At 41.0% G+C, this 11727-nt stretch overlaps 1 protein-coding gene across 2 annotated transcripts in view; it reads right to left on the reverse strand.

Annotated features, from left to right (window-relative positions):
* The window catches only part of LRRTM4 (leucine rich repeat transmembrane neuronal 4), a 942554-nt gene extending 931291 nt beyond the window's left edge, over nucleotides 1–11263 (reverse strand). Inside the window, exons 1-2 of one of the 2 annotated variants that reach the window (XM_074285448.1) lie at nucleotides 10461–11263; nucleotides 7021–8567 (exon numbers count right to left, since the gene is read on the reverse strand). In XM_074285448.1, the coding sequence (XP_074141549.1) occupies nucleotides 7021–8567; nucleotides 10461–10464 (1551 nt within the window). In that variant the 5' untranslated portion in view covers nucleotides 10465–11263. The remainder of the gene's footprint in view (nucleotides 1–7020; nucleotides 8568–10460) is intronic. The other variant, XM_074285449.1, reaches the window with a different exon arrangement.
* Nucleotides 11264–11727: the final 464 nt, after the last annotated feature.

Raw genomic sequence — 11727 nt, forward strand, 5'->3', positions numbered from 1 at the left:
AGAAAACAGAAGAAATGATCAGTGAAATAATAAATGTCCATTTGCATAGAAGTGTTGGGGGAAAATGGATTTGGTCAAACATTACTATGACTAGTTGTTATTTTATCTACCCTCAGAGCATCATAGATTTCGAGCTAGAAGGAAAATGTGTTTCATTCATTCAGTCCTTCCTGGCTCTTTGTGCCCCATGGATCATAGCACCCCAATGCCAACCATGATATTTTCTTGCAAATATACAGAAGCAGTTGGCTGCTTCCTTCTTTAAGAAGCTAATCAAGCTCCTCTCCTAATTTTTTTTTAGTGATGAAGAATCCAAAAGTGACTTGTTCACTTAATAGGAGAAAAAAATCCAAACTTTCTGAGTCCAAGTTAGAACGTTATCCCCTATTCAACAATTTCTAAATAAATTACCTTTAAAATGTTTAAACTATTTTCTCATGGGGAAGCTGTAATTTCCTTGGTATCAGATACTTTGGTATGAAAACTTCTTCTACTCCTGTAGATAAAATTTTCTGAGTATTTTTGTTTTAGAAGGTTGCTTGAGGTCTCGAGCAGTTGTATAATTTGGTCAGAGAAACATGGCCATTGTGCATTGGAAAATGGCCTCTAATCCAGGCATTACTGATACATCTGTCCACTATGCTATGATGCCACTCCTAGGTAATGTATATGTCCAGAAGCACCATTAAATATAATCCAACATATGCATATATATATATATATATAAATACACAGAATATATTTATGTGTTTATATGCATACGAGTATGTAAATATGTGTGTATTTACATACATATATATATATATATATATATGTATCTGTGTGTGCAACTTGTGATGTTTCATAGAATTCCAGTTCCTAAAATAAGTATATCCAATATCCCTGATATTTAAGTTCTAGAGGCAGAACTTCTCAAAGGCAGAGAGATAAAGAGACAGAGACAGAGAGAGAAAAAGAGATATAGATAGATATAGATATATAGATAACCCCTCCACCTTCATATCTTATCTGTCTATATGAATATTAGAAATGTTATGATAGAAGCCAAGTTCCTATCATCAGAGCCTAGCACCTCAGCTGGCACAAAGTAAATCTTAACAGATGCTTTTCAGACGAGAGATGAATGGTTTGGCAATGACTAGTTCAAGTTTTTGATGTGTTTCCCATTTCTTTAACCTTCAATAATCGTGCATGCACTCTGGATTCACCCGCTCCTCAGTCCTCCTATTGCTTGTTAGTATATCTATTTTGACCCTAGCATAAAGATCTATTCTAATGGATAACATCCTAGCAGCTAAATTTATTTGAATCTTTATGTTCCTCAGTAGGGAAAACATAGACTATTTTAATCTCTTCTTGGGCACTCCCATGGCCTTAACTCTAGCCAGGTAGCTTTATCTAAAGGTTTGCTAAGAGGATAAGAGTTTCTCTTCCACAGGACACGATTTGCAGTTTCACAACTTAGGTTTAAAGTTCTAAAGGACTGGATTGAAGGAGACAAAAGCATCGCAGTATTTCCCTTTTAATAGGAACCTTGAGAATATCCCTAATTTCTTTCAGCTGTCATATCTAGAGCTGTTTTAACTTAAAGAAAAATGCAAAAATACTCAATTTTGCCATTGATTTTATGCTTTTCCACTGATAAGACCATTCCACTTTCCCAGACATTCACCGAATGAGGTAACATATATAACACCTCAGTGGCAAAGCACCATGTTTTAATATGACCATTTGTAGTCCCTTAGTCATTTAGGGAATTCTGTGTTATTCTGATTTTAGAGGACCAAAGTTTTCCAGGAATATAAAATCACAAACACATTCTGATCTTAAAATACTGCCCTCAACAATATACCATATGTAGAGTTAAAAGATAATTTCTGACAATACTACAGAAGTTAAATATAATACATTTCTGTTAATAGCTCAAGAAAGAATTTACTGAGTAGGGAAAGAAACAGTGATTAATACTTTATACCTCAAGGTTAATCATGAGCCCTCAACCTTCCCCCTCAATTCTCTCATCCCCCCACATTTCTCATGACCTGGGGTCTCGACTATAACCTGGAGAAGATGGGGTCAAATACTAGACAAATGGCATATCTAAGAGTAAAATGATTTTACAGCTAGTCTGCCCATCATAGACCAATGCCTGGAGGACCTTGATTTCTCTTTCATTTTCAGCTTGACAGATTGCTTACAGATGTCAATTTACTGTATCAATGCCTACAGACACTTTAGAACAGGATACCTAGAAAAGTATTACATTCATTCATTTAAAAAGAAAGCTTTAGAAACCAAAACATTGCAGTCCAGAGAGAAAAGTGGGGATTTTGAAGAATAGTCAGATTTTAAAATCAAGTAGCTGGTATTTGAATGAATTCTTTCCAAAAAATCAAAACAAAACAAAACAATTTATTTGGAGCAATCATTTTCCCTGATTTTTTAATCACCAAAATTAAGTTTATGAAGTTATGCAGGTAGTCACAATTTTAATGAGACAAAGGAGCATAATAACAGAAAACCACAGAAATATTAATAAATATAAGGTAAACTAGTCCTTCGAGGACACAAAAAGGTTAAAGGGCTTAGGTCTAAGAAAGGCATACAATTTTGTTTGAGTTGTCTACCTTCTTTCTTTCTTTTTTTTTTCATTTGTTTTTGCTAATCAAAATGAAGTTGATGGCTTAGGAAAAAACAATGTTGTAGTTTTTTTATATTGCAAACCATCTATTTCATACAATATATATGGATTGCCACAATACATATTCTTACAATTCTACATTTAGGAATAATTGTTGATGAGACAGGAATGGAGAAGGGTAATGGTTCTGAAACTATCACCATCTTATGTTTACATTAGTATATTACCTTTCCAGGCCATTGGAGTGCTGCCATTCAGGAACTTGGAAAAGCCAATGTCTAAAGTATCTATAAAATAATCAGGGGAACTAGAAAAGTGGACAGTTTGCACCAAGCCAGAGAATAGAAAAAGGAAACAGATTGCATAGTCACTAGATGTCTGAAATCTTGAACTAGTAAAGAGAGATAAGCTAACAACATTGCAACAAAATGCAAATATATATTCAACCTGCAGCTAATAGCTAATGCATCCCTACTAAAAAAAAAAAAACAACAAAATAGAATCACTCACTAACTTTAAAAATCATCATAGTTTAACCCTTAGTAGGATATCATAAGGTACTTAGCTCATTGATTAGTTTTTGTCTTTTCTTTTATCATGGTATTTTTTATTTAAAAAACAAAAGGTTAAAATCATATGAACACAGACTTAGGAGTAGAAGGTTCCTTAGGAGTCATCTAGTCTAACCCTCTTCTTTTCTTCAGGTAAAGAAACCGAGGCCCTGAGAAGTTTTGCTTAAGATCATATAGGTATAACTTTACAAATGAAGTAGAATTTGAACTCAGAATCTCTGACTGAAGTATTCTTCCCAGAGTCCCCCACCACATCTCCTTTCCATAATTTCTTGGTTTGTTTCAGGCCATTATTCTCTTACTGATTAAGCTTCAATGACAAAATAAAAAAATGAAACACTCAGAGACAGAAGCAGCCACTGGTTTATTCTGTATGACCCCTTCATTGCAAAATAAATAAATAAATAAAAGTATTTAAGCATGGAAGAAAAGTTCTTCATGAGGGAAAGGTGGCTCCATGTAGCGAAAGAGCAACAAAATATCATGAGAAAATGCAAGAAAAGTTAACGTTTTAAATGTTTTTCCTTTGATCAATACATTAAAATTAGGGAAGAGTTTTTTAACCATTACGTCTTTTCTCTCTAGACACACTCAGTGAATAAATAGTAAGGGACCCTGTCAGGTTAATCACAGTGAAACAACAATAACTGCAAACATTGTGACTTATGAGTCTATTATTTTTAAAAGTGTTTTCATTCCTTCCATCAGCATATTCATTACTAATAATGATTTGTTTCATGTCTATTTGTCATTTGTTAGAATTCATTATTGCCAAATATCATGTATGTAAACATACATATATGTATATATGAATAAATATATACACATATGTATACCTTATAGCACTTACAAATCAAATTAGAGAAGTAGAAATATGTATGTATGTATATATACACATATGTATATATACACACACACACACACACACACACATATATATATATATATATATATATATATATATATATATATATATATATATATATATCAGTATGTATAGCATATATTGATATGTTTCTATTTTTCCTTTTCTCTGATTTGATTTTTAAGTATTATACGGTTTCTAATCATTTTTCAAAAGTCAACACTTTAAACTATGGTGTCAAAGACTACATCAACTTTCCCAAGATCTTTGTCCTGCCTTCTGGATGCTATCACATGTCCTGCACAATCACAGGCATTAACAACTATTTCAGTTTCTTAGAGAACTTAATAACTGAGCAAATGCTCAGCATGTATAGAATATGATAAAACCTGAGTGTCAAAGTTTAGCTAAAGGACATTATGAATTTTGTTTTGTTTTACTCTTTCAAGAATTTTTCTAGCAGAAATGGTATAGACATTAAAAAATACTGATAATATAACCTTTCTCTGTAGTTGGCTAGATTTTCCTTGTATCTGATACCTAATATTTCCTCGCATAAATACTGCACTATGGATGTTTTGGTTTGTGTTTTTTTTTAATTTTTTTTAAAGGAAACATGGCTTATCAACTCATACAGGTTTCTTTGAGTCTCCTATTCAAAGCAAACCTATATCAATATGTCCTTGATAAATATTTTTTCAAACATTTGGCATCAGAATGAGAAAGATATAGTATGAAAAACAAGAGGAATAATAACAACGATGGATATTATATCAAGTGAAATGTGATCTAATATTGGGTATGTTGCTAATCAGGAGTTTGGCTTTGGCTAAAAATAAATCTTTCCCTAAGACTCAGTTGCCTTAATTGTAAGATGATCAGATTGGACTTGTGGATCTTACATGTCCCTATTAGCTCTCAAATGCCTCTGTGAATTTCCTTCCTATTTAGTATTCCTCTAAAATGAAGGGGAAAAATCAGTCATTAGGTAAAACAAGGAGATCTAATTAATGTGGTGAAGAGGATCTTCTTCCTTTCTATTCGAGTTTGCTCAACATTTAAGTGGGCACAGACTATAAGGCACCAACAGGAAGCATGTTCTTCATCAGTGTTAGCATTTTAAAGTGCTAATGAGGGCTAAAAACTCATTAAGCTTTGTAGAATGCTTTAGAAGGCCCACCACTACCAGCTAGGAATCCATAACCTGGGTGCCTTGTTTCCTATTCATCCTAGAACTGCATCAGATGTCCAAAGAAAGAGAAGTTCACCATTTGCAATAAACCTCACTGTGCTATTTTGTAGATTATTTAAACTTCAATGAATTGTCCCAAAGTGTTTAGTTATTGGCCAGCTTGACAAACTATAGTCTGCTTGGAGTAGAGACAGTTAAAGGCTAGAAGAAATTTACTACATTGTTCAGCTGATATGGAAACAGTGGGTGGGGGCTGGAAGGGTATTGTGAGTCACATGGCTTTAAACTCTCATGGAAAACCTAGTTTCCAAAAGCAAGTAACTGTAAATAGAATATCAGACAGCCCCCTGCCAGTCCTGAACCTCTCCCTTTACTGGAGTAGTGGGATGAGTGTCACCATAATTATTCACGTGTTAAGGTTAACTTTGTCTTAGAAAGAGTGCTATGAATTTATCACAAGTTATGAGCTAAGGGCAGAGACAAAGGGAGCTGTAACTTTTTTTTTGTTTTGTTTTTTCTGGTCTTTAGTATGTATCCAAAATTTATCTTAAGACCTACAGTCTTCAAAATGTGTGCTCACTTGTTGATGATGCTTTTTCCCAAAAAATCTTTAAAAAACAATTGGTAATAGGCAATCCTTTAAAATATTGCTTTGAGACATTAGATGAGGCTAAATGAATAGAAAGAGAAAATAGCCAAAACTCCATCCTTTGTCCTTTTCTGTAATGGTATTTATAGTGAGTTTTAGTCTAAGAGATTAACAATACACATCATTTCCTTCTGGGATAACACCAGTAATGACAGTTTATCTCGTGCCTTGAATTGTATAATGGCTAAATCACCTACAGTATCACAGCCCAGTAGAGGCTACCCCTTGTCATGAAGTTACAATTACACAGATCCTCTGATTCCAGACAACCAGCCAGAACAAAATCACAATATGCCTTTAAAAAAGAAGCTAGGGAAAAAAAAAAAAAAGTGTCAGGCCCTTCTGATGACAGGGGAAATCCTACATTGAAATAATAATGATAATAAAACCTCCTTGCATTATAGCAGAGCAGACTCCTGACATTCTCTAGGTTGGTATAAAGTTTGAGATGAAAGTAAAAAGTGACAGGTATCCCTGTGTGTTAGACACAGCTATTACCTCCTTGAGTTAGAAACTGTGAAACATTTACAGCAAAATCAACCCTTGGTCAATTTCTCTTTGGTTTATATCCTCTTCAAATCCAGCAATTTTGGTACTTTTTTTATTATTATTATTATTAACATGGCCTTTCCTTCATTCATATTCATATTCTTAAAAGTAAACAAACAAAAAATAACAAACAAACCAGAAAGCCAAGAACCAGACATCAAATCCATACCAGCAAAAGGAAAAAAAAAAAAGAAAAAAGAAAAAAAAAAAAAAGAAAAAATGAAAGAAAGAAAAAAAAAGAAACAAAAACAGTTCTTAAAAGTCCAACCCCTATGTACAAACTTTTAAGAAGTAGATGCCGTAACACGGAGGTTTATTCCAACTTAATCTCATCCTTGAATGAACTTCCTTCAAGTCTCAACTCCTTTAAAAAATAACCACAGTCACTTTCCTGGTGGTTGTAATTTAATTAAATAACCTTTCACACTGAGCAAAACCCCAAAGCAAAAGGCTCATTAATCTTTCTAGTGATTAGAGACACCTCAAGAGCTTCAAACATTTACCTCTCCTTCCCAGCAGCTGAAATGCTTTTAGGAGGATCATGGTTCATACCTCACATTCCCTGGAGCCAGAGATGGTGTATGTGCAAGGCCCTGATCCATTAACTGATACATCCATGGTCTCAGAGTTTGTTGGCTTGTAGTCCACGTAATACTCCTGTAACGGGGAGTTCATTTGTCTTTCCGATTCTCTGGCCTTTTTCCGGCGTCTCTTCATGAGAGAATGCTGCTGGAGTTGTTTCATGCTGGCCGGATACCGCTTCCAAGACACGTAGATCACCAAGAGGATCATAGCCACAGAGAGAAAGAGGGCCACGCTGCCAGCAATGATCTTGTGGAACGACACATGCTCATACTCTGGCTCGGTGCCAGGCATCTGAAAACCCGGGGAAGGGCTCGGTGTGATTGGAGTCGGTTGGGTGGTTTCCAGTTTGGAGACAGTGGGTTTGAGAACGACCAGAGGCTTCTGGGGCGTTTGTGGGGCCTGACGGGACTTCTCTGTCACAACCACCTGGATTTCAGCACATATATTGTAGGTCTCCACCGCGTCGCTGACCTTCTCCCCCTGGATCTGCTTAGGGCCCGCACATATCATCGTGCTCTCTTTATTCCCTTTGAAATTTTTAAGCCAAGAAAAAAGGGGGCAAATGCTCCGACTGCATTCCCACATGTTCCCTGACAAGGTGATGGATATTAAAGAGATCCAAGCATTGACAGTCTCCTGAGAGATGTTGGTGAGCTTGTTGGAATCCAGGTTCAACTTCTGCAAGTTGGGCAGACATTTAAAAGTGCCTGGCTCGATCCCTTGGATATCATTGCCCGATAAATCCAAGTTATGGAGGGAGCTCCAAGTCCACGTCAAGCCTTGGTTGATGGAGCGGATCCGATTCCACTGCAAATAGATAGAGCGAAGGTTGAAGAGCCGGGGAAAATGGGCGAAGTTGATCTTGGAAAACTGGTTGTGCTCCAGATGGAGCTCCTTCAACTTCAGGAGGCCGGCAAAAGCATTCCGGGACAGGCTCCGGAGGCGGTTGTAGCCCAGGTCCAGAAAGTCCAGGTTCCGACAGTCTTGGAAGACCCGGATGGGTACTGTCTTCAGAGAGTTGGACCTCAGGTGCAGGATGATGAGCTTCCGGAGGCCCTTGAATTGCTCCGACTGCAGGGTCTGCAGTTTATTGTAGGACAGGTCCAGGTTCCGGAGGTTGGGAACCGGATGGAATGTCTTGTTGTGCAGGTGGGTGATCTTATTGGAGCTCAGGATCAACTCCTTGAGCCTGCGGATCCCCTGAAAGGCGTCCTCGTCCACGGAGCTGATGTAATTATGGTCCAGATAGAGCCACACGAGCTGATTCAGCCCGGCAAACTGATTGGCTTTCAGTTTCTGGATGCTGTTGAAGCGCAACGACAAGCCCTGAGACCCACCCGAGATGTTCCTGGGGATGTCCGCGAAGGCGTGAGACTCACAGTACACGATCTTCCCATCGCACCTGCAGTTTCTGGGGCAAGGTCTCTGAGCACCCGTGAGCATCACGAGCAGGACTGTGGGTAACAGCACCAGGACCACGCTCATGCCTCTCAGCTGCTTAATTAAATGGAAACCTACAAGAGGGGGAAACAAAATAAAAAACCACAAACAAAACAAGTGGGCTTTTGAGGCGAGGTAACTCCCTTCCGTGGGGGGGAGGGGGAGGGGCTTTACAAAGCTTGGGCAGGTGGGGAATATAAAGGCAGCTTACTGCTTTCCCTTCCCCCCCCCCTTTTTTTTTTTTTTTTTCCTAAGGCATGATTTTCCTTATCACCGCATAGGAGCTCTTAAGGAAGTGTCTCTTTCTTGATGCTCAATTACTTTGGGGATGATTTATGGGTCTCTGGAGCTGGCCACGGGCTCGTCGAGTTCCAGCCGTCCCTATGTTCATCAGCTTGCTACGTCGCAGGGATCTGCTTATCATCTGACACCACAGTTCTAACAAGTAACATATTTGTCAAGTCACTGTATTCAGTGCGGGCCGTGGAGAGAAGTGCGGGGATTTCAGGGGGTGGGGGCGGGGAGGGGTGCTACTTCCTTGGCCCTTTTGGCTTGGGGGAGGGGAAGGGGAGGAGGGATCGTTTAACGGAACTGCGGAGAGAAGAGTTGGTAGGCTGTAAAGTTTCCCCTGCCGTAGACTGCGTGCCCCTCGCCTGACGGGGAGATGACACGGGGACGGCTCCCGGCAGCCACCGGAGCGTGGCGTGAACACTAATAACCCGGAGCACCAATTCCGGCCTCCTAATAAATGCCGACGTAATAAACAGACGAGAGAGAGGGAGAGCTGCGTCTGTGGGTCCCTGGTCCAGGATCCTTGCGCCGAAGCGGAGGAGACTGCAAAGTTTCCTTCGCCAGGGGCTCGGGCCGGAAAGGGCCGCCAGAGTTAGGCTAAGGAAGCCACTCGGTGGCTCTTTCCTATTCAGGGACCGAGGAAGGGAAGGGATCCCCCTACTTTCTCTCCTTCAGGTCCGCGTCCTCCCCGCCCCCTCCCCCCCAGTCAGGTCAGGACGGCTGGGCTCCCCGCAAAGTTGTACTGCTTCTCGCAATCAGCTTTCATCTCCCTGGCGTTGGGATTTAAAAGCGCTTCTCTCCTCCCTCAATAATTTTATTATTTCTCAGGGGAGGGGGCAAAATCAAGACTCCGCTCGCCTGCAGTTTGCTCTTTCGCATATTCCCCATTTTAAAACCAGAGGCAATGGGCACGGAGCCTTCCTCTCAAAATCCTGTCGTCTTCCATCTAAAACTGCTTGCTTTTTTTTTTTTTTTTTTCTCTCTCTAATTTAGCCCCCGATCTTGCGCTGTGCTCTGTCTCTCCTCGCCAGCCCCAGTCTCACTGAAATACGTTCCAGTTATTCCAGACAGGAGAAGGGAGTGGGGGTGCTAGAGAGAAAAGGGGGGGGGAGGCAGTCACACTTGACAAAATAAGGCTGCCAAATGACTGCTTGAAATTTGGAAGCTGGGTTAGGGCTCGGGAACAATGCTAGGGAAATCACCTCTAAAGTAACGATGACCCCCCCCCCCAAACGCACACACACATAGAACAACACAAGCTGCAAAGTGTTAAGTAGCCTCCTGCCAACCAAGGGGACTCAAAGCATGGGTGATACTATCCTGGAATCGGGAGGCAGCCCTGTGATTGTGGAGCCCACAGATCCCAATCTGGCTATGCAGGAGCAGCTAGGGATCATCTGAGGAGGCATCCCTTTTTAAGAGTCTGGTCAACTCCTTTCTGGGCATTTACAGAATCGTTGTCTATTGGGGGGGGGGGAGGTTGCAGGGGGGAAAGGATGGATCTAAAAATATTCTAACAAGTCCAGTGAGTCACCTGGCCAAGTGATGCCCTCCTGCTGGCTGCCACCCCCCATCACCCCCCTACCCTTCTGTCAGCCTTAATGCCCTGCTGAGTCTATCCCCCCCCCCCCAGAGCTAGAGCTCTGATGAGAAGGAAATAACAAAAGTTCACTTACCCATCCTTTGTCATCCAAAAGCAGCTCCCCCTCTCTTTCTTCCTTTCCTTCCTTCCTTCCTCCCTCAGGTCTCTTCTTGCTGGCTTCCTGGTCTTTAATCCACCACAGCCTTCATGCCATGGGTACAGCTGTCACTCACAACCATCATGAGCGGGCATGTGTGCCAGGAACCCACACAAAGTTCCCCAGAGAGGACAAGGGGGAAAAAAAAAGAAATAAAGAAAGAAAAGAAAAAGAAAAAAAGAAGAAGAAGAAGAAATGGGGGTTGGGGAAAGGGGGGAGGGAGGAAGCAGGTGGGGGAGGGAGGGGAGGAGGGAGCAGGCTCTAGGCTCTAAGGGCCATTGTGTAATTGACCAGAGGGCCCCAGGCTGAAATTGACAATCCCTGGGAAAGGGCCCTAGCGCCTTGCAGGGAAGGCAACCAACTTCTCTGAAGAGCTTCCCCCCAGTACCTGGCATTCCTTATGGCGCTGCCTTTGGCCATGCCCGGCTCCTGCCAGGCATCCTCTGGGGCCCCCCCTCACTTCTGGGAGCAAGCAGGCCTCCCTCCCGGGGCTGGAGGGCACAGCACCCCAGCCCGGGGATTTCAGAAGCGAGGCTGGCTCGGTTTCTCCATTGAGCAGGGCAGGTCTAGAGCGCTTTGTAGCTAGGCTGAGAGGCAGCTCTTGTCTAATTCCGAAGGCTTTCCCTGAGACTGATGGTGCTCCGAGCTTGTTGGTGCTAATGCTTTCGTTTGTGATACACTGAGTGCCCTCCACTGGAGAAAACAGATCGCACATTAAAGGCATGAACAAGTGAGCCTGTCAAGGCTCTGCAGCCTTCCCTCTCTTGTTCAGACAGGAAAATTAAAGGCACAGAAACACAACTCTCTCCCCCCCCCTTAATAAATGTTTATGGAAAAGATCCCCTTCCACTGACTGCAAAACTAAGTAAAACACCTGTTCCCTCCATATTTAGCAAGCAGCAGTATTTATTTAAAGGAGGTCCTGACCAGAATCTGTATTCCCTCTGCAAATTACAAATATTTTATTATCCTGATGCAACAGGGGAACTGGTGCATCTTTTAAGCCTCCCTTCCCCCTCAGCCCTTCTCCTGCGTTTGCTTTGATTTTTAAAAGAAACCACTTAGAAATGGGGCTGAGCAAATTGGGCTGAGAATAATGCAAAGCAGCTACTTACAACTGGTAGTTAAAAACAAAGTGGTGAAGTTCATGGTAAACAAGGTATTAAGGAAAAGGAGAGAGAGAGAAAGGACAGGCCTTAGAATC

The sequence above is a fragment of the Sminthopsis crassicaudata genome, chromosome 2 (assembly GCF_048593235.1).
Source record: "Sminthopsis crassicaudata isolate SCR6 chromosome 2, ASM4859323v1, whole genome shotgun sequence".
NCBI lineage: Eukaryota > Metazoa > Chordata > Mammalia > Dasyuromorphia > Dasyuridae > Sminthopsis > Sminthopsis crassicaudata.